The 27,960-nt window shown below is 39.4% G+C and overlaps 2 protein-coding genes across 3 annotated transcripts in view; both read right to left on the reverse strand.

The window, feature by feature from the left end:
* The window catches only part of LOC141435664 (uncharacterized), a 410,065-nt gene that overhangs the window by 192,570 nt on the left and 189,535 nt on the right, over positions 1 to 27,960 (reverse strand). The gene's annotated exons all lie outside the window — the stretch shown is intronic.
* LOC141435522 (uncharacterized) lies at positions 23,391 to 27,574 on the reverse strand. Its single transcript, XM_074098220.1, is given in 2 exon segments — positions 23,391 to 26,101; positions 26,104 to 27,574. Coding segments are annotated over 2 exon segments (2,778 nt in total). The 5' UTR covers positions 26,297 to 27,574; the 3' UTR covers positions 23,391 to 23,516.

Consider the following 27,960-nt stretch of genomic DNA (forward strand, 5'->3'; position numbering starts at 1 on the left):
CACTCAAACTCCGCATACAAATGAAATTCACAAGACAATGGCCCATATATCTCACACATGTAACCGCAGGAAATAGAAACTAGACAAGAAATAATAGTCATATAACGCGAAATGAAATAACTACTCATATAAATTAATGTGGTACCGTATTGCGGGATATATACTATGTTTTGGATATGAGGACACTCGCTTATTGTTTTCATAAGGAAAAGTCTGCTATTAATATACGACGGTAGATATATGTGTTTTAGTATCACCTCCTTCGTTAGATGGTTTTTGTGGCGAAATCTTGGGACGTTGGTGTTTTTGTTCTAAATGAAGTGTTTGTTTTTTTATGGGAAAGTAGCTGTGTGGCATTTATCGCGTGAAATATCTACGGTACCAATTAGTTATCATAATCATAACCATATTTCAGCACATAGTTGTTTTCTTTGACTGTTCAGTTAATGTTTAACCCCAGTTAATGTTTTAAGGAAATATTTTATTGTGATTTACAAATGTTTCAACAAGTTCAATTTACAAAATATATGTCAAAATGGTTCGAGTGCGGTGAACCTCCGCTTCTCCAGCCTCCTGATTCCTCTGAACTCGCTCTACCGTGCCCACTAAGCTCTATAAAGGGAAACAGTAGATTATACAACAAGAGCATAAAACAAGCCATTTTACCCGAGGCGTTCATATAGCCACCCGAGCCGGTGGATAGACACGTCAAGGGGAAAATGGGTTTAATGCTCGAGTTTTACACTCTGCTTTTCACTTCGATTGAGAGGAAATTAAATAGCAACAGTGGAAACTATTGTTCACTTACTAGGTACCTTTTATTTTTCATGCATTGCTATATAACTATAAATTTTTAGTTTATTATTTAATTGATACAAATGTTATATATAAATACATACAAACTTGATTATTTACACTACATAATATCTTAAACTAAGTTAAAATTATTACTAAAAGAAAAATAAAAGTAACATATAACTAAATAATACCTAGAAAATAAAATGTAAAAGGAATCCCCGCGGCAAATTTTAAGTTTAATTGATTAAAAATTATAAAAAAATATAGAGAATTTTTGTTTGTGGATGTTGAACCTGATTAATTTGGTCTTACACGAAAATTTTACAAGTAATTTTATTTCGTCTAAATCCACCTAAAATACCAACTTTCCGAGCATGAGAAGTGGAAAAATATTTTTAACAACACACTATTTCCGTGGAAACTCATCTGTGGGAAGAGGCACTTAAAACTTTTATTTTTAAACGGATGACAGTAATTGTTATACAGACAGTACGTTCTACATTGTTTTTTCCACGGTTTTTCGATTTTGTTGGTGTCCTCAGCCTATTAACGTCCCATTGTAAGTATAAAATCTTGTTGAGTGAAGTACTGACTGGGAACTTCATACAAACGTGGAGCGATACATTTTAAATGCAAATACGAACATTAATTCGGAAAACTCAGAGGTACTAACATCTAGGTATTATCTTATTGAGAAGATATAAGTAATACTGCAAGGCTACCACAACTTTGAAATAGCAACTTTACGATTTTATTTTTTTTTGAGTTCTTATTAGACATACTAACGGAAGACTACGTTTTGAATCAAAAATTCCGACGTAACAGCTTAACAAAGAAGTACAGTAAAAAAAATTAAACATTTAGGGTGCTCAGTCAAACCAATCTTAATATTCTGAGATTTTCCGGATTAATTTTAAAACACCTTTTATAACGTACGTTTCAAAATATATTAAAGTCTAAATTAAAGAAATGCTTGCAGGTATAAAAACATAGATCGGGCGGGCTTCAATAAAAACGATCGTTTTTAGACCTACTTTGAAGAATTTTGATAAGTACTTTAACAGTGTTTTCAACTGTTTTCATTTCTTTTTCTTTCAATCTTATCATCATGAATGACTCAAGAAGCTTTCATTTACCTTTTTCCTTACAATACTGATCCACAACATCAACTGTGTACCCAAAAACACATGAGATATAAATTAGACAAGTAAAAACAGGTGGCGGGTCAGGGCAAAATGTAAATTGTATGAAAACTTTGTTTATTTTAGCCCATACAATTCCTTGGGTATTTTTGTAATTATACTGTCTACGTAAATTTCAGTAGGCTTACAACAGACTTTGAAGGATGGTTTTAATATAATAAAAACACCTTTGTGTGGGACCTTAATTCTTCCTGCTTTAAATACGGCAGGAATTCTTCTGAAATTTTGATTAAATTGTTTGTGTGAAATTTTCGACGTTGGCGGCAGGCAATGGCAAGGAAATCCTTATTCTTGTGAAAGCAATTCTGTCTGTATTTCTTTACGCATATCCTGTTCAACCTATTTTGATGAAGGATAGCTTAAAAATTTAAAAAGATCCTTAAAAAATATTAAGTAGAATCTCTTCCATATAAGACATAGTTGTAACAATATAAAAATATATGTAATAATAAATTACACATTACATTATTTTATATTTTTATAAAAACTGTATCCCGCAGACCATATATTTGAAGGGCCATGTCCAAAAAAACTATGTAAAAAAAACCGGCCAAGAGCGTGTCGGACACGCCCAAAATAGGGTTCCGTAGCCATTAAGAAAACATTAAGTAATATTTTTCTAAAGATTTCGTATTTTATACGGAATCTTCCAAGTTTAAGTATATTTTATACCTTAGGCTGCTATTTACTCATAAACTACTAATAATTCTCAAGCAAACTTAGCCGTTATAGTTCTCCTTGAAAGTTTGATATACGTAAGTACGTGGTACGTGGAAGTAAACCATTCTGATTTTTTTTTAAGTTTTCCACGCACCGGTTTAGATTTTAGAGGGGGGGACGCACGATTTTAATGAAAATTTGCACTTTAAAGTTGAATATTTCGCAAACACATCACTGAATAGAAAAATCGTATAGCAAACCCTTTGGTTTTGAAAGACCTATCTAACGATACCCCACACTGTAGGGTTGGATGAGAAAAAAAAATCACCCCCACATTACGTCTATGGGAGGTACCCTAAAAAAAATGGTTTAATTGTACCATTTTGTTGGCATAGTTTACCTATATATCCGTGCCAAATTAAAGCTTTCTAGCAGTGATAGTCCTTGAGCAAAGCCGCGGACGGACAGACAGACAGACAGACATGGCGAAACTATAAGGGTTCCGTTTTTGCCATTTTGGCTCCGGAACCCTAAAATAGAATATCAAATAAATACTTTTTCAATCATCCCAGAAAATTGCATAGTTCTCGCCAAATAAATAACGTAGACTTTTTCGGTTCATAGACAGCAAAAGAAAATGAAGTTATTTCATTTCATAAGCTATACAATAACGACGCTTAAATCGTTTATGCTTAACTGCCTCAACACGTAATGTCGTGTCCGGGAGCCGTAAACACAAGGCCACCAGACGAGCCGTAAATATGTGACGGCAGTGTGCAGCAAATGAATAGTGTAGCAGCAGGCGCGGGGTTGTTGCGACGAATCTTTGACCTAAACTGAAATGAAAGTTTTAATTCATTCGCTCATTCAATCATTCGTTCGTTCATTCATTCATTCCTTCATTCGTTTATTCACTTGTCAAGCTTTTTATTAAGGTCACATCTTGCAAGTTTAATTTAATATTTTATATAGTTGCGGTCACTCTTCGCAGAAGGGCCGGGCTGAAAATCAGCGCTGGATTTTATCTTCAGCATATGCTGAGTCCGGTACCTATATTACCAAGAGTAGCTATTGGTTTTAAGTTTTTGTTTCTCTTTTTTTTGTAAATGTAACTAGCATGGCAATTGAAGTTTATTATTAATAAAAACAGTGCCGTCCTAAATAGTGACGGCGCCGGACCTAAGTTTGACGTGGGCAAGATTTTGCGAGACCCTATTTGCACCACACGTTAGATGACTGATTTCTGAATGAGCAAAAAAACGAGAAACTTTCTAGGCGCGAGGCCGCAGGCGGTGGCCCGCGTCGCCTGCATCTAGCACCGTCTTTGTTCCTAAAGTTCCACTATATACTTTCGTCTATTTGTCTGTCTGTCCATTGTTATTGCCAGAAAGTTGAAATTTTGTTTTGGAATACTCAAAACAACATTAAAACGGAATACATATTACGGAATCCGACAACTCACGTGCGTTCTTTAACCCCCGACGCGAAAAGAGGGGTGTTATAAGTTTGACCGCTATGTGTGTCTGTGTGTCTGTCTGTAGCACCGTAGCTCTACAACGGGAGGAGCGATTTAAATGCATTTTTTTTATTTGAAAGTAGGTTTTCCAGCGATGGTTCTTAGACATGTGTTATCAAAATCGGTTCAGCGATTTCTGAGATATTGAACTTTGAAATGACAAAGTCGGGGGTTTTACAACTTTTTGTTGCTTAGTTTAGGTTAGGTTTTTATTGTCTTTATATCAAAATTCGTCGCTACCAAGCGGTACGGCAGTCCTTGTTATCTATCGCTAATATATTCATGGTAGTGTCGTGTCTTAATAAGAGCCATATTAAGTAAGCGGTTCCTACACCCGCTATGCATGCTTTATATCGCATACGATGGTTAAGTGCACTAACATACCTGGCAAAGTTTCAAAGTTTCTGTAGAATAACTTACTTAGCTGAAAGGTAAAGAGTATTTCGCAATAAGTATATAAATATTATACAACTAACATTACAAATGCGAATGCGGGTAGACATCTCTTGTCTGGGTGAGCGGTTGGTTCCGAAAGAGTGTGACGTCTGTCGACGCTACATAGATGTCGCTAGTGCTGCTGTACCCTTAGTGTAAGTTTTCAGTTACAAAATACGTCTCGATCGCGTTCGCGTTAAAATCTCAATTTATACGGAAACACGAACAGCGCCTCTAGCGGAACGTTTGCGATGTTCGATTTTCCATACAAATTGAGATTTTAACGCGAACGCAATCGAGACGTATTTTGTAACCGAAAACTTACACTAAGGGCACTGCTTAAGTAGCAAAGTAGAAATAAGCAACCGGAGATTGAAGCTTTAATGCATAGGAAAAATTCGTGTCTAGATTCCTGTTCAGCAGTGGTGTAGGGGTTATAGCACGCAGCACGGAATGCTGAGGACCTGCGTTCGATTCCCAGTGCTGATCTCTTTTTCTGGTTTTTCTGTGTATCCATGTCTCAGTTTGTATTTTCGATATGGTTTCACGGGATACCCGTAAAAATAACAAATTTGAAGTTGAAATAAAAAATACAAAAAGACCCCAAAAAACCAATCATGAATGCGGGTAGGTTTTTTAGCATGCCTTCATGCTTAAAGATCTTAACTGATCGTGATGAAAATTAGATGGAAATAAGTAATACAAAATTTAAAGCGCTTAAACTACAGACCTCAATTTTCACGTAACAGTTACTTATGTCATTTTTTTTTTTAAATAAACCCATAAAGGGGCGGAATTTATTGCTGCATTTATTTCAGCGCGGATGAAGTCGCAGGCTAAAGCTAGTCCTTTATAAATTGAGCTAATCACTCCTAATGTAGGAGCTCGTCGTTAAAAATGTCTAGACAGATAAAAAACGATCTGCACTTGGATCTAATAAAAGCAAAAATTCGTCCATAAAGGAGATTTAAAATCGGATCATATTTTATACCTCAAACGCTTTTATTTTACCAACACGTCTTCTAAAACTTTACAAGTGTTTTTAAAAATAATAATGAATAGTTTTTTTTTAATCTTAACCTGTTGCGCGACCAGCAACTTTTTCGGGTAATTTTTTAGATAAGTAAGTCAGTCAGTCAGTGTACGATGGGTTTGTGTGATTTGTGTGAGTTCTTACAGTGTGGAGGTGGAGGAACTGCATGAACACGCATATTTTGCATAAGCTTAGCTATCGTAAGGTCGCGGGTGAGCAAGGAAATTCTTTTAGATTGATATGGACCTCCGCAAAGTAACGCCTGATTCAATAAATTATTTAAATTTAAAGATGCTGTTTTATTGAAAATAAATAAAATGTTGATGTTGATTTTTTTTGAAGATATCCTATTTTATGTTATTAAATTAAACCGTCGTTTTTAACGTTTACCTGGTGACCTATATGTACTGCGGGGACTGTAACTTGGCAAGAGCTTAGGTAAAGGGGATCTACGCGCGTGACTTTAAACTCAGTTCAAATAAAATGGATATTTATTCTGTACTGTTTATTTTCTTTCAGTGCTTCAAAATATTTCTACATAGACAGGTCCAGCCGCTCAGGCTGTCGGGAGCAATCTGTGTATATCGCTGTCAAACCTTTTTAAATCAAATTGTAGAATCATACAATACAAAAATAGTAACATTAAAATTTATTGAATCAGGCGTTACTTTGCGGAGGTCCATATCAATGAACTAAAATAATGCAAAATATGCGTGTTAGATACTTATAATGAATAATGAGGAAACTATAATAAGAACAAATATAACACCTGGTATATAAATATATTTGTTCTATTAATTTTTACAAAATTACATCAAACTCAAAATATAGTCTTTTATTCAATAATTAAATAATCAAGTATGGGAAACCGGTAATAAGCGAATCTACTACTTCACACGGGTCACCGAACAGAAGAAGCCCCGTTCCGCCGTTACATCCGTTTTTATAACCTCGGTTGTTTTTCCCACTCCGCCGTGCAATGGAGGGGATTCTTCATCGCCGTCGCTAGATGGCGTGGCTCGTCATCGCGATTGCCAACATGCGTGTTCATGCAGTTCCTCCACCTCCACACTGTAAGAACACACACAAATCACACAAACCCATCTATCACCACTACCACACTACACTGACGCGTTTCGAACTCAACCAGAGCTCATCTTCGAGTTGTTAGAAAACAACTGGTAGCATGGTGTACGGTTGTGTCACTCTGAAGATGAGCTCTGGTTGAGTTCGAAACGCGTCAGTGTAGTATGGTGGTGGTGATAGATGGGTTTTTGTGATTTGTGTGTGTACTTACAGTGTGGAGGTGGAGGAACTGCATGAACACGCATATTTTGCATAAGCTTAGCTAAGGTCGCGGGTGAGCAAGGAAATTATTTTAGTTCACTAACATTATACGTAATACAGTCAATCTAGCGTGCCATGTGGACAGTTTCAACACCTGCCAGCGGTATACAGCCTAGTTCCTACAGTACAGTGATTTGATCTATGGCCTCTCATCTCTCTTCAATAAAGAGTTTTTGTTTCGTATTAGTGTGCCGCTAGATACCGCTGGAGTGTTTAAACTAACACACGTTATTTAGAAATCACACAGTTATGTATCATCATCATCATCATCCCAGCCTATATACGTCCCACTGCTGGGCACTGGCCTCCTCTCAGAACAAGAGGGCTTGGGCCATAGTTCACACGCGGGCCTAGTGCGGATTGGGAACTTCACACACACCATTGAATTGCTTCGCAGATTTGTGCAGGTTTCCTCACGATGTTTTCCTTCACCGCAAAGCTCGTGGTAAATTTCAAATGTAATTCCGCACATAAATTTCGAAAAATTCAGAGGTGCGAGCCGGGGTTTGAACCCACGACCCTCTGCTTGAGAGGCGATAGGTCAAACCACTAGGCCACCACGGCTTTTTCACGGCAGTTATGTATACAGGACTTTATTGCCTGAACATTAAGGTGTGTATACATATTTTTTGCACTTTGGCTGTATTCATATCTTTGTTGCTGAGCTGAGTGTACCAAACCAAATTCTCCTTTTTTAACTTTCGAACTAAACGAAGCACTATTTTAAAACTGCCTCAAAACCCGGGACAGTCCCAAAGGCGGACTTATTCCAGTGAATGGCCTATTCTGCCGTTAATGAACGCCCCAAGGTTTAATGAGCCGCGTACAAATAAGGCTTTTGTAGGCCAAAGAAAAGCCTTGTCATCGGGTAATTGCTGGAAATATGGATTCGGAATGAATTATTACTGGTTGATAATGACCGGGTTTTATTTAGTCCAAGGGAAGATTTCCTTCAATGGTGTGCGTAAAGTTTCCAATCTGCACTGAACCCGCGTGGGCACTTTAGTCCAGGCATTACTCAAAAGTAAATTTATCAAAAATATCTGAACACGCTTCTACGCCGCTAACAGTAGAGTCGTGTTCAGATATTTTTGATCAAATTTTTGCTCACAAGTTAATTGAAATTGAAATTGAAATTATTTATTTCGCAGGAACATTACTCAGAAATATTACATAGGTACCTACATCTTAACCTAATCGCAAATTATTAATCTAATTTAAAAGCAAAAATAAAGCATAAATTTCATTAAATTAATTATATACTTTATCAAAATATTCATTCAAATTATAAAATGGTCGAATAATCAAGAAGGATTTTAATTTTCTACAAAATTCACGAATATTATTACATTGTTTGAATGAGCTCGACTGTACCTAAATGAAGACAAAATAACAAAGAGATAAATATTTCAGCAATGCAACTTATTAAAATACCGCTGTCATCGGCTGTATTTATGCCGCTGACAGTACACTGTAGTCTATTTCCGTCGATGCTTGTACAGTCGGCACGATAAACAAATTGTCATGCGTCAACTTTTTCCGCGTTTAAAAAAGTTATTTTCGTGTTTTGTTTAGATTTGGGGTTGTAGAAAAATTGTTTCGGTTTTTATTTTTCGTATTGTTTTCGTTGAATGTTGTCTTTGCGTCTGTTTTTTTGGTCTGATGACATCGCGTGAGTTGCGGACATCCAGTAGACGCAAGTGGTAAGATGTCCTTAATTTGTGGTGCTCCAAGGGGGAGGCCTTTGTTCAACAGTCGACGTTTTATCTTTTAATTATTTAAGCTGCCATCCCTTTCGGCTATCCTTAAGTATACAAACTCCTTTAATACATATAAGGTTTTTAACTTCGCTACAGTCCCGTTTCATGTCCACACACACACACACACACACACGCACACACGCACGTATATCGTTAGTGTATAAAGCTATGCACGTCATTGGTTTGGTTTTTGGAAAAATAGAAATGTATCTAACTAATAATAATAATATTAACCACTACAAATTTTAATTCACCTTTTACGAGAGAGGGTGCCTCTTAGCTCTTAGCACAGTTATTTTTACACTTAGTAAAAAGAGGTGCCTACCATTGAAAAACATTGTACTTTTTGCAACCTTAATATTTTTTTTTTACATTAAGTTAATGTATGCAACCCACTGTTTATATGCCGAATAAACTGTTTTCTTTCTTTCATTTCAGTTATGATGATGTACTTTTTTTACTATGTATTATACAAGAGCATTAGAATAGACTAGACGTAGAAGGGTACCTCTAGTCGGTTATTTTGAGCTCATTTGTTTAAAAAAAAAACTCTAGCCATTTCCGCACGTATTGACGATTTCGTGCGGTAATATAAGTAATAAACAAACAGTTCACTGCGCGAAACAAAATAAAAATAAAGACAACCCTTATTCCGTGACATTATTAAAAAAAATTAAAACTTTTTCGTCCAAGCATACAGGAGACGCTTTGCTTGCGCTTTGCTCGTAGTCAGAAATACATACATCTAGTCACGAAAAAAGTCACAATAATCCAAACCTCACAGCGCTCACATCAATCATACAATCGTTAAAAAAAGTCTGACTGTACCTGATACGGTGGTAAATCGCTCACGTACACTCAACCACGCACGACACGCAACCGCCAGGAAACTCTTTGTGGTCGCCATTTTGTGAACGGTTCCACGATAATATTATGAGCAAAAGATAACAATAAAGAAGTCATCCTTGTGTATATGATTTATAGCTTTTAAAAAAATATCGTGAGGACACTGAGAAGCAATTGTAGTGCGTGTTAAGTTCTCTATCCGCACTGGGCCCGCGTGGGAATTACAAGACAAGCCCTCTTACTTGGCCGCGTTATTATAAGTAGGTAAGTAGTATTTTAAAGGCAGTACTGAGGAATTTATTTATAAACAAACAAATAATATATACAATAATTAACAGAAATAAATAAAAAAGAACTAAAACTAACTCTAATCCTAAAAATCTATATTTACAAATATCACCCAAGTATTGGGTTTTTAAAAGAATGTTTTGACAGGGTTTATGATTAGAAGGAATAAAGGAAGAATAAATTTATATGCTCAAATGATGATGATTGATTGATATATTACTTAGATTTTAATTATCATTTTTGTTACCTACTATACTCGAATATATGAATATTTGATATGTTACCAAATGTTAATACAATACAATGACTCTTTATTGTACACTACAAATAGTAAGCGATACAAAAAGAGGTAGGACAGAGAGAAAAATACCGGCCAAGAGCGTCTCGGACACGCCCAAAATAGGGTTCCGTAGCCATTACGAAAAAAAGTAAGTAATATTTTTCTAAGGATTTCGTATTTTATACGGAATCTTCCAAGTTTAGGTATATTTTATACTACCAAAAATTCTCAAGCAAACTTAGCCACTATAGTTTCCTTAAAAGTTTGATATACTTACTACCACTCTGAATTTTTTCAAAATTTTTCACCCACCGGTTTAGATTTTAGAGGGGGGGACGCTCGATTTAAATGAAAATTTGCACTTTAAAGTTGAATATTTTGCAAACAAATCACTGAATCGAAAAATCGATCTAGCAACCCCTAATGATTTTAAAAGACCTACCCAACGATATCCCACACTACAAGGATAGATGAAAAAAAAAATCACCCCCACTTTACGTCAATGGTATGTAGTACAATAAACAAATATTTTTTAGAAATTTTTATTGTACCATTTTGTCGGCATAGTTTACATACATATTCGTGCAAAAAAGCAAAAAGTGCTTTCTAGCATTGATAGTCCCTGAGCAAAGCCGCGGACGGACGGACAGACAGACAGACAGACATGGCAAAACTATTTTGGCTCCGGAACTCTAAAAAATCAAGGTAAGCAATAGGCGACTTAATCGCTAAAGAGCGACCTCTTCCAGGCAACCTTTTCACCAGGAGGACTAGATTACAGCAATTGCAGCAGTTTACATTTACATAATTATAATTATTTTGCTTTTTAATTTAATTTAATATTGTAATTTTAAATATTATTATTGTTAAAATTTTTCACGCTACGAAGTGGCGGAACATGCATTCATGTAATTTACACTACTGACATGAAATATGTACCAACTGTGTCATCATCATCATCATCATATCAGCCATAGGACGTCCACTGTTGGACATAGGGCTCCCCCATAGACCTCCAGTTGCCTCGGTTGGAAGCGGCTTGCATCCACCGTGAACCTGCGACTTTAACCAGGTCATCCGTCCATCTCGTTGGTGGACGTCCTACGCTGCGCTTGCCGATCCTACCAACTGTGTACGTTAAGCAAAAATAAATAAATGAAATGATTGATCCATAAATAAATGTGGTCCTAATATTTGTGTTCATCAATTTCTTGAACTCGAAACGGATAAAAATACGCATCGGGAAGGTAAATAAATAGCAAATGTATGGTACGTGCCTTTATCCAGTACCGTCGCATTATCTTCACACGCTGTTGTTTGAAAAGCGACTACTTACTTTTGTTCATCAGAACAATTGTATTTTTAATTTTGCGCTGCTCTAAGATACATACACATACGAACATGGCCTCTGATGCAACGATTCAAACATTCTACGAGTATTTAGGTGTATCAAACGAGAGAGAGGTAGTTTATAGGCTAGAGAGTGATATAGGCTTCTTTTTATCCCGGAAAAAATGCACAGCTCCCGAGGGAACAGCGCGCGATAACCGAATCCCAAGCGGGCGAAGCTGCGGGCAAAACAATCTCTATCGTTTTATAAAATCCATCCATCTACCTGACTCATTTCTTCAGTATAAGCTTCAGAAAACCGAAGCGGTTAAAATGCTAGTAGAACTACCTAGGTTACGTTTCCTTTTAATTTTAGAAGTTTTATATTTTTTTTTTTAAATCATGTTCTTAATCTGTCCTAGACACTGTATGGTTCTAATATAACGTAAGGCAGGAAAAATCCTTGGTCAGAAATGGGGTAAAAACTCTGCACGTACCTATCTAGCGGTAGCAAATCCCTTTTATGGTTCAGTAGTCACCTCTGTCAAGCCAACATAGGGTTTGCCTATTCTTAAGCTGAGGGTCGTGAAACCACGGCTCGCACTTCTGCGTTTTTCGAAATTCATGTGCGGAATTACATTTGAAATTTACCACGAGCTTTGCGGTGACATCGTGAGGAAACCTGCACAAACCTGCGAAAATTCAATGGTGTGTGTGAAGTTCCTCCATCCACACTGTAAGAACAACACAATCACACAAGCCCTCTTGTCACCAGGACCTGTGTCCAGCTGACGCGTTTCGGCTCAAATGAGTCATCTCAGAGTGAACAACCGTACACCTTTACCAGTTGTTAAAGAACCAGCCAGTTGGAACAACTTAATCGTGGTGAAACAATTGTGCTCACTCTGAAGATGAGCTCTGTTTGATTCGAAACGCGTCAGTGTAGTGTGGTGGTGGTGATAGATGGGTTTGTGTGATTTGTGTGTGTTCTTACAGTGTGGAGGTGGAGGAACTGCATGAACACGCATATTTTGCATAAGCTTAGCTATCGTAAGGTCGCGGGTGAGCAAGGAAATTGTTTAGTTCAGCCTTTATTAGTTTTGTAAAGAAATTAGACAAGATGGAACTACTTAATCGTGAACTGAAACAATTGCTTTGCTCACCCGCGACCTTATGATAAATATATATATGCAAGAAATGTGTCTTCATGCAATTCTTCCACCTCCGCATTGTAAAAACAAACAAACCTATCTATCACCACCACTATAAGACACGAAACAAATGTTTTGATTTGTCATTGTAACTCATACATTTGTCATGACTGTGGTTGAGTTCGAAACGCGTCAGAGTAGTGTGGTGCTGGTGATAAGTGGGTCTGTGTGGTTTGTTGTACTACTTAACAATTGACTACCGATGAACTACTAGCCCCAATGCAAAAGAGTTCGTCTAGTCATACATTTTGGAGCATACCTAATTAAAATGAACATGGCAAAATTAACAATGGCAAAGAAAGGAACTGGCTCATGCATACATGTTTATTTAACGTTTGGGCTCCACAGAAAACCAGCGTTACTGCACATAATGTGCGGCAACACATGCTGAGTGGAGACCCTTTTTGGTATCCTGCCGTGTCACCAAGTTTTAGTGTTAGTTTTAGTGTTAGTTTTTAGGTGGTACTTATGGAGCCAAAATAAACCTTTCTTTCTTTCTTTCTAAAATATCAATTTGTTTACAGAAGTCCATTAGCTATAAACAATTTATATTGTATAATACTCCATCAAAACGATGTTAATTTGGCACTAATAAAATAATCACTAAGTATTTTAAAATTAAAGATGTTCTGGATATATTACTTTATGAATGGCAGTAAAGATGTAACAGGGTAAATAAGACATGTTCCAAGTAAGTATTCGTTAGTTTCATTAATTATTTTGATCAATATGGGTCGTGGAAAACCCATTGCTGAAGAAATTCGAAAACTTAAAATTTCTAGTAGTAATAGTGGAAAATTTATTAAAATGAACTTAAAAAAAGTCTTCGCTCTCCCGCGACCTTATGATAGCTAAGTTTATGCAAGATATGCGTGTTCATGCATTTCCTCCACCTCCACGCTGTAAGAACACACACAAATCACACAAACCCATCTATCGTTTCGAACTCAACCAGAGCTCATCTTCAGAGCAACACAACAACAACAACAACAACAAACCCGAACAACCGTTTTTATTTGTCACTATAACAAAACAAAACTACGTACATAATATTAATAAATTTTAATCGCCATATAAAACTACCTTGAATTTTCATTTATTTACTGTTAAGGCATGTTTTATTAACTGTTATTGTTGAAATTAGACCCAAGCCGTAGCAAAGGAGCTGATACTATAATAATATTTACCTGTTCATTAATAATAGACCCCATGCTGTTGTACCATAATTATTACCATGCATTCCAGAACAAAAATCAAATTCGAACAAATTCGTTGTCGGTAGGCCTCCAACAAGATGGAGCGACGACCTGGTTAAGATCGCGGGATCGCGGTGGATGCGAAAAGCACAAGACCGGTCTGAGCGGAGAGCCTTGGGGGAGGCCTATGTCCAGCAGTGGACGTCTTTCGGCTGACATGATGATGATGATGATGATTCCAGAACATCAAGACGAAACCATTTGCCAATCGTTTTCCCACGTCCCAGACCTTAGACTGTTAGCCGCCACGCATGCCAACACTGGCGTTTCCTAGTAATAATCTTACTAATATTAGCTATGAATGCGAAAGTTTGTTAGTATGTCAACATTTTTTAGACCGTTAAAGTCCCTGCCGGAAGCATACTCATATTATGACCCTGTGCTCATGCATTGACCTCATTTTTTTTAAATTAACGTGCGATACATTAAAAATTATACAGGACTGACTCATTTTAGCGGCTAACAATAATACGGAACCCTAATCACGTGCCTACCCGACACAGATCTTCCCGGTTTTTGTAGAAAATCCTATTATTTGGGCCCTGGTGATCTGCCATTCCTAATTCCGTAATTTATTACACTGCTGGACGACGGAATGGCTCTCTTAGGCATTTCATATGATATGTAGGAACACCCTTGATTCAATGACCTGAGTATTTTTGTCTTTTGAAGAACTGCTGGCCTACATTATACTCGTGTACATGTACCTATTAATGGAAGAAGATTTACTTCTGCGATAATTTAATGCTACTTTAACTAAAAATGCATTTTTTTTCTCTTTTAACCTAGAACTACTTGATGAAATTTGGCCCGTCACAGAACCCAACATAGGAAAATTTTGCCCACCAGTAATGTTTTGCCCAGTCTAATTGGCGGTTAATCATTAAATTTATGTGTTATTTATTTTTTAAATTGGGAAATTAAATCTCTTCACGCAAATCGCCAAACACTGCTACAATTTGTAATTTAAAAATCCAAAACAACCTTAAAACTCACTACGTATCCTAATTCTGATTCTGAAACGTGTAATGTTGTATTGTTAAATGAAAATTCCATTTTACAAGTAAACCCCACATTACGACAAACAAAAAGGTCGTGTTTCGACCCTCTTTGCAGATAACAGTCATGCGGGTGGACCTTAGTCAGATGCGTCGTGCTTGTATCCATTGACAATTTCATTTCGCCTTTTGTTGTCCTGATTTCTTTTGTTACTGACGCGTAAAGGTATAATGTGGTTTGACACCTTCACGACACAGTCGGGCACATTTCATTACGTGAATCCGTGATTAAAGTTTATTATTTGATGCATCGTGTACTGCCGTTTTGCGCAATTTTTTTTCCCAATTGTTTCATTCGGCAAATGTTTCATTTCCCAAGTATTCAATTTCTCCGAATTAAAAAAAAATCTCAGAATATTTTCTTATGGTTTTATAGAGCACAGTAGGTCAGTTAGTTTTGTTTTATGAAATTTCCGAAAATTCGGTTTCGGAGAAAGAAACTTGGGAAATGAAACAATTGCCAAATGAAACATTTGCGAAAAATATTTTGCCCAAACGGCAGAGAATCTTGATGCATGCGCGCAAGAACTACCGGAACTTGTTGCACGCCCTTTGATTCAGTACAAACGGAAAAGCGCCTACTTGAAATGATTACTTTGAATTCGGGCCAAATTTTCAAAATTAATTTTGTCAAAACGTAATTGTGCTGAAAAATATTTAGAACCAACACACAAATTATTTTTCCTGAGTCGCCGTAAAAAGACAAAATTCCATTTTTGACTATATTCAGGATAGACAGTTTTCCGTGATGTTGTCTTGGCATTTTTTTTTTGCTTGGCCGTATGTCGAAAACCTAATAATAATGGTAATTTCGAGCTGTCGATTTTCCATTTGCACTCAATGACAATAAATTCTCGTTTTCACTGGAAGAGAGCGCCTCCACCCTCCTGTTGTTGATAGTCCAATAATTTATACAAAGTGCTTTACTTCACGTTAGTTTTACGGCGAATGTTTGTATTTCGGATTGTATCGCGCAAAGAAACACCGAGCATAGCTGTGCCCATAGCTCGTGAATCTGGGCCTCTCCAAGAGGCCAACAGTCAAGGACCACGTCTCAGTGCCATGGCCATAGGTCATCACTGGCAACACACTGGTCCAAGACACAGCGAAACACTGAACGAGAAGGCATCCGGAGTTTGTCTTTGTCGAAGTTGGACCTACCCAATTGGACAATTTGTCCAAGGTAAACATAGTGATCAGCAATTTCGAGTGTATCGTTCCCAACGATACCCGGCACGGGTGTGACAAGCACATTTCCGATATTTTTTGTTTTATCCATGTTCGTTTTAAGACATACCTCACGGTAGTATTTGAAGATACCTTGTATTTATTCAAGACATAAAATGCGTCAAACAAAAAAACTAGACACATATTATGCCACGAATTTAAAAATAAACTATTATATTTTTGCAGGTGGTAGGACCTTGGGCAAGGTCCACCCGGATTGCTACCACCATCTTGCTCGCTAATCCTGCCGTGAAGCAGCAGTGCTTGCACTGTTGTGTTTCGGCGTGGAGAGTAAGACAGCCGGTGAAATTACTGGCACGTGAGGTATCCCATCTTAGGCCTCTAGGTTGGCAACGCGTCTGCAATATACCCGGTGTTGCAGATGTTTGTGGGCGGTGGTGATCTCTTACCATCAGGAGACCCACTTGCTCGTTTGCCATCCAGTCGAATAAAAAATAATAAAAAAAGACGTTAAAATTTTACACTAAACTTGATCTTCATAAAATTCAGTGCCCCGTGAGAGAACAACTCCGCGCAAAGTAGAAGCTTATTATTAAAAAATCTCGTTAAACGCAACAGATTGCGTTTGCGTTTACGACGTTGTCAAAGTGTTAACACTTTGCTTCATGCATGCGAAATCTTTACGATTCTTTCCGTCCTAAGGCGGTTGTCATACTGCCGCCGCATCCCGATGCGGCGTGCGGAGTGACGAATTTTCATGCGGCGACGACGTACCACCGTACGGATTTGCTGCTCCGCATCTCCGTCCGGAACTGCGGTACACGACGAATCGCATTTTATTTGTTTCTTAGGCACTTGTCTCACCGCCAGCGAGGAAACGATTGGCTATCGACTATTTTCTCGCTCAAGAAACGAACAAAAGATATAAGATCCTGTGTGAGTAAAAGAGACACATATATAAATAGTTGATCGCTGGCAGTTCACACTGTCGGCGAGAACTCGCTCTTACATCTTTTGTCGCAGCGACAAGAGCTATAGAACTCGCTGAGCTATAGATACTCGCTCAGCGATGTCAGCTTGGCGGCCGCCCCGCACGAGCGAGTCGAGTGGAGCGAGTAATCGCCCGTCGCACGCGAACACTCGCTTACAGCCGAGCGACAAAACTACACTCGCTTCTCGCTGCTCGCCCACTCGTTTCTAGTTACTCGCTCTGCTCGCTTCTCGCTCATCGTCGGCGGTGGGACAAGTGCCTTATGACCAGTTTAATACATCAGTGCTTATGACGCTCAATGTGGCATACCTCGCGTCCCGCACCGCATCAAATATGAAATATCAAATATGTTTACAACAATAGCATGATTTAAATTAAAAAAAAAAATATAGTACAAAAATTAAAGTTTAACTAAAACTAACCTACTTACAAATAAAAAACCGTCGCTGCTCATTGTGCCCAGAAGGCTGGCAGCATTGCCACGTTGGATCGCGAGGCTAATCTTTGCCCAAAATAGCTGCCAGAACATAGTTAATATCGTTAGTTATTTTTCATCACACTTGCTCGTAAACAGTGTCGTAACATGCAGGCTACCTTGCTTGCAACCTTCCAAATAAAACCCTCGACCTTAATGTGCTTGTCATGAAACCCGTGGTCGGTAAATGAGTCATGGCGCGTACACATTGTCTTGCCATGAAGCCCAAGGTCGGTAAATGAGTCAGTGCCTGTACTGATGGTGCTGCGCGCGCTCTTGCTGCAGGACTACATGGACCACCACATGCACACGCACGTTGCGGCGCATGCCGAGGGAGGGGGAGGTTGAGGGCGACGTTGCCAGGAGCACAGCCTAAGGTATCGCCAATATTTGGAAGAATTATATTTTTTCTTTTACAAATATAAAATTTTACTTGCAAATGTGATGAAAAACATTGTATGTCGCACGGGCGGTACTAGAATTACGAACATCGACTCATTAAAGCCCTCAGTCTTCGACTTCGGGCTTCTAATAGACTCTCGTTCGTAATTCCTTATTTACCGCCCTTAAGACACAATGTACTATAATATCGTCGTCCGGGAATGCGAACCGTCGTGTAATTCGCACCTCCGCACGGAGAGATGGAGCCAGTGTGTTACACAACGCGGTTTTTGTGTACTAATCAAGAATCTACAGTAAAAAGTTAAATACCGCATCATCGGACGCCGCTGCGGTGTGCAGAGCAGTGTGAGAACCACCTAACAATTTGATGTACCGTCAGGCAGAAAGGCCTCTGCGAAAGATACGTGGATAGGCGGTAGTAAAATACAGCGTTTTTGTGTTTAGATTTTATAGGGTTCCGTAACACAAAAGGAAAAAAAACCTCATGGGATCATTTCGTTTTACGAATCTCTCTGTTTGTTGAATCAAGTTGGATTTAATACGTTGGATAAAAATACTCTAACTGACAAGAAATGATTAAGCAGATCACGGATTGACCCAGGTTCGATTCACGGCCCCAGCTTTTCTCTTCTGATCTTTTAACGTGTTCTAGTTGAAGTAGACATGTTTTTTTTAATTTGATTTAAAATTTCGGTGTCGCTTGTTTATATGACTGTAGATCCATTAATTTTGCCAAGTGTTTATTAACTTGAAGAACATTGTTGGAGAAAGGTTTTTGTACGGCAACCACGAACCGAAAGACGGGGCGCTGGCAGGCCCCACTAGGTGGATTGAAGATATAGCGAAAATTGCGGGAAGTCGATGGAAGCAAGCAAGTTACCGTTAACTGTGGCGTGTTACCCCTTATGCCTTTAACCAGGTTGATGGCCTAAAGGGCCAATGACACCAGGTTATTTACTTGTTTTTGTTTTATTAATTCTATACGAGGTGCTTTATAGGAGATGGGGGAGCGCAGTCAGAAAAAATCTATTTTAAACGACTGGGAAGGTAGGGCCAGGTTTACCCCACACTACAAGGTTGGATGAGAAAAAGAAATCACCCCCACTTCACGTGGGACGTATTCTAAAAAAAATCTTTTTTTTTTTAATTTTTGTTATACCATTTCGTCGGCATATTTTACATATATATTCGTGCAAAATTACAGCTTTCTAGCAATGATAGTTTCTGAGAATAGCCGCGGACGGACAGATATGGCGAAACTACAAGGGTTCCGTATTTGCCATTTTGGCTGCGGAACCCTAAAACCCGGCTGCAGGTCATCAACTCCCTGAAGCTTACCAACTACCACGATGAGCGGAAGGGGGAAGAGGGTTGAAGTGAAGGGGTTTCTTAATTACCTGACAGATTTTACTATAGCCATTAGCGGGATGTATTCTCGTTAGGCTCTGTGGGGTGTTTGGGTCAGTCTCTTTTTGTTGATCCCCATTAAGTTTGGCAACGCATCTGCAATCCCCCTGTTGTTGCAGGTGTCTATGGACGGTGGTGATCTCTTTCCATCAGGAGACTCACTTGCTCGTTTGCCATCCAGTCAAATAAAAAAAAAAAATCTCCGTCGCTTTTTTCTGTACAATTCTAAGCTTGACGACTTTCGATTGATGATGAATGGTCAAAATACCACAAACGGGGCTTATCACGCTGAAACACACGAGTAATATTTACCTCGACGTTTCGACCACATTACAGTGGCCGTGGTCACGAGTAGACTGACTGACTGACTGACTGTAGTTGAGTCTACCCGTGACCACGGCAATGTGAGAGGGCCCACCGCCCATGAACACCTGTCAACACGAGGGGTATCACAGGTGCGTTGCTGGCCCTTTGAGAGACTGATAGGCTTGTTCGTCGTTTTTAAAGATCCCTAAGTTGTACCGCCCATCCTAACCTACGGTGCTCAGACCTGGTCTTTGACTGAGGCCCAAAAGTCCAAACTCAAGGTTTGCCAGCGGGCTATGGAGCGCAGTATCCTAGGTGTTCGAAGAGCCGATAGAATAAGGAACACTGAACTGGCTCAAAAACCCGAATTGTTGATTGGGAACGAAAAACCGCCAAAACTCAATGGGACTGGGCAGACATGTCTGCCGGATGCATCGGATCGTTGGGCTAAAATCACCACTGATTGGGTTCCAAGCGACGGGCACCGGAGCAGAGTAGGCCTAAAAGAGGTGGCGGACGATTTGGAGCGATTCCAGCCGGACTGGCAACATTTTGCCGAGGCCAGAGACGAGTGGAAGGAGAAAGGGGAAGCCTTTGCCCAGCAGTGGGACACTATATAGGCTATTAAAAAAAAAAAAAAAAGTTGTACCGCTCCGGAAACACTGTACTAGGGAGCTGGTTCTATACTTTAGTTGTGCGTGGAAAAAAGTTTCGCTTAGATTGCCCATCATGCATGCAATAATGTGGTCGAAACGTTGAGGTAAATATTACTCGTGTGTTTAGCGTGATAAGTCCCGTTTGTGGTATTTGGACTATGGATGATGATGGTGACGGAATTAGATTTGTCTGATTGCACTAGTCGGATTTTGACATTAACTTTGCATTTTACGAGGTGAAAAATCAGGCGCGCGTGACTCGTGCACGAATTTATTACATACGTATATACAATACATAGTTGTGTATATTTTTACGACAAGCGTCGGCACGCGAATTCTTACAGTCTTTTAGGGGTCCGTAGGCAATCGATAGGGTTCATCGATAAACATTCTATGAAAGGCGTGGAGTGTTCATAGGGCACGTTCAAGTTTACGTAACGCAATTTGGGGAGAGGGTATTCCTTGTAAAATGTTACGGTGCGTTACAGGGGCGGAAGGGGGGGGGTTCAAACAACGCGTTACGTCACAGTTTTTTTGTAACAGCACATACTATAATGTCCTCAAAAGTGGGAAATTCGCATCATCAGTTGTTGTTCTTGGCCCATAAAGGCTCTCATGCTGAGTTGCCAGTGACTGTGCCAAAAAATGCCAACTTGATTCATAAAGCGGCTAAGGAGAAGCTAAAAAAAATAATACAAGTGATCATTTGGGTGTTACGTAACGTTTAGAAAAGGGCGGAGGGTACAAAAAAATGTTACGGCGCGTTACACGGGGGGAGGGAGGGTCAAAAATCTCCAAAAATTGCGTTAAGTATATTACTGGAACGCCCCCGTAGTAGATTTGATACATTAGGTATGTTTTGCCACCTACTTTTGCTTACGTTGCAATTTTTGTCTACCCTTGGAAAATCCAACGCCCTAATTTTAGGACATACGTCAAAGCAAATGGCAACTTTTGCTGATAACATTAAGTTTTAAATTCTAATAATCGAAATTTGTCGTTGGTGTTACGAAGCTATATTACCTGCTTTCTAGGTGCAACTTTATCCATACTAATATTATAAATGCAAAAGTGTGTGTGTTTGTATGATTGTCCGTCTTTCACGTCGAAACGGAGCGACGGATCGACATGTTTTTTGGCATAGAGATAGAGAGAACAGCGCACGATAACCGAATTCCACGCAGGCGAAGCCGCGGGCAAAAGCTAGTATTCCATATATTTTTACGAGTATGCAGGGTATCTAAAACAACGATATAGGGACTTGAGGAGGTGATAAACTAGAGTGTTATGAAGAGTTTGAACTAATAATGAAAGAGATTAACCCCCGTCTCTGTTTGTTTTGTTCGAATAGAAAGAGACGGCATCACATTTATGCGTCGAATAAAAAGTCTTTTAAGGTCTTTTGGGAAAACTCGACTCTTTTTTGGCCTCGCAACTAGACTAGTCGTTTAACTTTTAGGGGCTGTTTCACCATCCATTGATTAGTGTTAACTGACGGTTAAATGTGATGCCGTCTCCGTCTATCCGAACAAAGCAAATAGAGACGGAATCACATTTAACCGTCCTCTTAGTCTTGAGTCACACAAATGATTGACTTTCAATATTGTCATTTTTTATCTGAGATAAACTCAGCTCAAACTTTAAATTTGACATTGTAGCTATATATTTTATACTGGCCCCCGAATTTAAACCAAAGGCAGCTCTTGGTACAAATCTCTCTTTGCTGAAAGATACAGGGTGCTGATGAAATTCTGATACCGATAAGTTTTATAGCAGTTCGTTATTTTTAGTGATTTCTTTTGGCGGGCCAATAAACTTTTTATTCTCTGTCTTGCAGAGCTTTGTTACAGCCGAAGTTTTATGCCGATCTGTCAAAATTAGAAACAGTCTGGTGGAGTTAGAAAATATGCTGAAAGGTTTTGGATTAAGTTGATTTTGTTTTAGGTTGACTCATCATCTCGGGCTATAGAAGCGCTTGGGCCGTTTGGGTAGAAACCTTTATACAAATACACCTGACAAACTTTGACCTACTCACGTTTATTTACGTTCACGTTTTTCACTTATGCCAATTTAGATTCTAGATTTAAAAAGACAGGGTTGCGTTTTATTTACTAGCTAATTTAGCTGCGTTTCGCTGCTGGTAGCATGCATGAATAGAACGGCCCTGAGAATTCAGATGGGCTCGCAGTCTCCAAAGTAGGGTAAGCTAACATAGAACAAGCCAAACAGGGGAGCCAACGCATTTACTAGCCTCATATATATAAGCATACTAGTTAACCCAAAACTGAATGTAGTTTGGGTACCATTGCGGGACGCCGTGGCATTTTGATTCTCACCAATAAAAATTAAAAAATGATGTGCCGCCTATTGTTTACCTTAGAAATCTCTATGTATATACCCGTGTTTTCTGTACTGCTTACTGTGTTGGGGTGCAATAAAAAGTTACTTATTTCACTTCTCATGCTCTAAAAGTAGGTCAATATAGCCTTGCGAGGCGGGAGTAAAGTGAGTACTTTAGTCCCTAGGGAGTAAAATAATTATTTTTCTAATTACTTCGAGTGACTTAGATAAACTCAAACAGCCAGTACTTGCTTAGTTTGTGGCATAAAATAAGACTATGTGTGGACCATTTTCATGACGAAAATGTTACGTTCTTAGTCTACGTGGTCTTAGTTCTATGCTTTTTTCGCATAGAAGGGGGTGCCATCCTATTTATTCCAGTTTGCGTATGGACCATTTCGCCGATGCGATTTTGTTATAATATCTGTGTCTGGTTGGAAAAAAATACTTACCGTGAAAACTTTCAAGTTGTTATGGAGTGTAAATCATAAACGATTAATGACTATTTTTTTCTCGCAATCGAAGTGAAAAATAGAGTTTTCACCTCGAGACTCAAATAAACCTCGGATAAATAGACACCCTCGCTAAAGCTCGGGTGGCTAATAATAATAATAATAATAATAATAATAATAATAAATTTATTTCAGACCAAGGATCCATATTATTGTTAGTATGGTTTGTGCAACCTTAAAACTAGTGTTAATGGTAACAAACAGAACACACAGATAATTATTATTTATGGGCATGGAGCCCGATCCACCTCCCCAGCACTGGCGAGTCCCAGCGATCAACAACAGCGCGCAGAAGCGTGTTGCGGCTGTCGCGCACGCGCTGTAGCATGGAGGCGCTGCGCGCGCGCATGATGGCGGCAAATCCCGCCGTGTTGGACTCCAAGAACATCGCGGAAGCGCTGCAATAGCGCGGCAGCCGCAACAACGCTCTATACGCGCTGTTGTATTGAACTCGCAGGTCGCTGTATGCCTTCTGCGTATAGTTTACCCATAGGCTGCATGTATAAAATGACTGGCAGTATGCTTTAAACAGCGTGACTTTTACTGGCACAGAACATTTCGAAAACCTACGGGCCAACATGTTGCATCGGACAGCCAGCGCCCTGCGCTCCCTCTCAATATCAGTGTTGTCCCTTTGATCAGCAGTGACCCAATGACCCAAATATTTGAACTTATCCACTCTGTTTAATTTTACACCAGTAAGTAAAAAATCAGGAGCATCAGTATAACGGATGTTATCTGGTTTGAACATCATAAACTCACTCTTTTGAGCGTTGTACTTAAGTCCATTGGTCACCGCATAGGACTCGCAAATACTGAGCAGTTTCTTTAGAGCTCCGCTTGAGGGGCTCAGCAGCACCATGTCGTCTGCGTAACTAATATTATTTACACAGACTCCATTAATATGGCAACCGATACCGGTGCCACTGAGCTCCTCAATCAGCGCGTCAACGTACAGGTTGAAGAGCGTGGGAGAAGTCAGCCCCCCCTGTCTCACCCCGCACTCCAACCTGTACTCATCCGAGAAAGTGCGTGCCCATCTCACACAATTGTTTTGACTACCATACCAGTGCATAAACAAGGATGTTATTTCTCCAGGTACGCTTGTTTCATTTTTTAATTTCTTCCAAAGCACGTCATAGGCAACAAGATCAAAGGCTTTTGACAAGTCAAGGAAAACAGCGTACACTGGCGTTTTCCTACTGGTGTAGTACTTCACCGTCTCCTTGAGACACAGGACAGCACTTTCACAAGAAAGATTCGGTCTAAAGCCAAATTGCGCATCGTTAAGTTTAATATGCTTATCCAAATACTTACCAAGGAGACTGTCAAGCACCTTGGCAATGACCGTGGCTAGAGATATCGGTCTATAATTATTAACATCTGAAGAATCAGCGGTTTTATTCTTAATTATAGGAACCACAATAGTACGCATCAAGTTTTCAGGTAGGTATGAGTGGCTTAGACACAAATTAAAAAACATGGACAACACTCTAGGCAGATGTACACCAGCGTGCTGCAGGTGCTCGATGCTGAGGCTGTCATGGCCCGGCGACTTGCCTCGCACCATTCCCCTTATAACTGCACTCACTTCCTTCGCGGTAAAATTCACACTACGCTCCCTACTGACAGTCTCAGCATCTGGAACCCACCGCGCCGCTGGTCCCAACGGAGACTTTACACTGAAATGAGAGCGAAAAACATTGGCTATGCTAGCGGGATCGCACACTCCCGCCACACTCACGGGGAGGCTCGGCCTTGGATTTAATCTGTTTGAACTTTTCCAAAACTGACCGAACTTTTTATTTGAGTGATGTTCAGCTATGATGTCCATTATTATTTGCTGTTGATTAATCTGGCACCATTTTAACTTTGATTTAAATATACGCCTGGACTCGCACATCTCTCTGTATACGGGGCCAGACATCGGTTTACCAAGTACCAACCAATTCCCAAAACAAAGCCTAGCCCTCTCGTGAGCGCCGCGCACGTACTTATTCCACCCAGTGACATGTTTACGTTTACAGCTAATTTTGACATTTACATTATAAGAACACTCAGCAGCTTCAGACAGTGTACAAATAATACCGTCGTACATTGAGTCTAATAGTTCTCTATGACCTTTATCACAACACATTTTATCGCAGCAATCACTAAATTCTACAGGAAAATCAAATTCTCGTAATTTTTCATGACAGATGTTATGATAATTTTCCATCTGGGATATATGACGCTCCCCCCAAATAACTTTATTAACACGCTCATTATTAACAAATATTTTCGGTTTCAAAATATCAAAGTTACACTCAATACATATTGGATAGTGATCGGACCAGTACGTGTTATATAACACTGAGCATGCGTGTATTGAGGGTTGCGCCGAGCCAGTAACTAAGCAGTGGTCAAGCCAGCGGCGACACCCGTGTGCGTCACTCACGAATGTATAGCTATCAGAAGGCAACATATCCAAGTCTATACAAGTCCACACTTGCTCGTCACAGAAAGATAAAAGTTCATTTGCAAATAACTCACCGGGATGAGCGTTATAGTCCCCTAACATAAATACCGACTCAGTATTATAGTTTTCAATAATAGCCGATATTTCACTGAGGCACTCTGTAAACTCCACTAGGTTTTCACTTGAGTCAGTAGGCATATAAACAGAGAAAACCAAAAAGCACCGATCACTGAGCTCAATTTTTATCGCGGCTAGACGTACACTGTTACACTTTATTATCGTAACGTTAGAAAACGTAGACTTTCTCCACAGTAGAGCCACTCCCCCGTATGGCCTCCCTCGTAGGACCCCGCCGAAGTATCAACAGCAGAGGTGCCCGTGAAGGCAAAGCTGTCGTCGATAGTCCCTAGGAACGCCAGGTCGTGGGGCAGCAACCACGTCTCCTGTAGTGCAACAATGTCGGCCGAACGACACAGGTTTCTAACACATTCCACAGATCGAATTATATTTTTACAATTAAAACTAATTAAATTGCTATTCATTCTGCAGTTCGTTTGCTCGAGCTGTTACTTTCTCACGCTTTCTAAAGTCGATAAATCGACGATAGGCTATTCCTTCTGGCCAAAAATCATTGTTCATAAATATATCAATTTTATGTTTCGGTATAAATATTTTATAAGAATCATAGTCTTTTTCTATTTTCATGCTCATTTTAACCACTTTCACTTCAAAGTTTGACTTCGCCTTTATATAACCACAAATATCCTGTTCGGACAAATCTTTAGTTACATTATAAATATACAACGGAATCATAGATTCCGCAGCTCTAAATTTAGATTCTGGGTCTAGAATTGCTTTCCCCCGTTGTCCAACAAAACGATTACGAGATTTTCTCCTTTGCACAAGTATCCATTCATCAGCTGGTGGCTGTACCTTCCATTCACCTTCCCGAGCAACGCTAGCCATAGGCTTTGGTTTCGGTACCATCACCTCATCATTTATTCGCGATTCAATATTAGTGCATTCTTTAGCTGTCACAGGCGGGCATTGCAGTATAGGTACATGAGCGGGCGGCCTCGACTGCACGTCGCTCGGCTGACTCATAGTTAACGGTCGCGGCGCCGCCTTTTCGCTACCCTCTATTTGTAAAAATGCATAACCTTCATTTATTTTTTGGGAGTTTTTTCCTTCAATGCTACGATATACCATTTCTGGAGACGACGTATGATGTTCATGACCATCTTGAATAATGCTTTCACTACATGTAGGGGGCAACCCCATCGGTCCACTAGCACACTCGAAACTATCCATCATACAGGCACCGCGCTTTGTGTTTACATTGCACCCGTACTTATTAACTATGGATGCATTTTTAAGTATCTCCACTTCATACTTCACCGCATTAAATTGCTCTAAAGGTGTATACTCCTCCTTCATCTTTATCATGTCCTGCTGCAGCTTCACAATATCTTTTAAAAGCCGCGTTACGTCGACATGATCGAACAAAACAGGAGGTAGTTTTTCAAGATCCTTTGCAACAAACACCGGTAATTGCTCGGAATCTATACCTCTTATCAAACAGATGATGTCGTCTATGTTTCTCAGTTCCTTTCCATCCTTTTTCCGTGTTATTTTCCGCCTGTTTGTCGACACAGAATCAAACAGTAGATTTTTTGCGGTGACAATATCAGTATCAGAGAAAGCACTCAAACATATTTTACTTAAGCTTTCATCATCCATCACAGATATCTTATTATTAACAAAAGCAAGAAGCTCGTTAATAACCACATTACAATTCGCACATTTAACCACGTTAGAAGGCATCGTAACATCACTAGCAGCGACAGCGACCGAGCGCAAGCGCATGCGAGACGCAACTGATCACCTCGGGTATTATATTGGCTTATTTTAGTCCCTCGATAAAAAATATACTATTGTATTGTATTGTATTGTAAGTATATACTGAGAGTTATTGCCACAACTAAACAGTAAACTACATGTCTTGCACTATAAACGATTACTTTGCTCACTCGCGACCTTAGCATAGATCTCTATGCAGCAAGTGTGAGACCGCGGATCGGCAAGCGAAGCGTAGGACGTCCACCAACGAGATGGGCAGAAGAACAAGAACTGGTTAAAAAAGGAGCGGCCACACCGCTGCTTAAAATACGCAAACGGTGCGGAATCGCAGTGATGGGCCGTAAAA

This window comes from Choristoneura fumiferana, chromosome 15, assembly GCF_025370935.1.
Source record: "Choristoneura fumiferana chromosome 15, NRCan_CFum_1, whole genome shotgun sequence".
Classification (NCBI taxonomy): Eukaryota; Metazoa; Arthropoda; class Insecta; order Lepidoptera; family Tortricidae; genus Choristoneura; species Choristoneura fumiferana.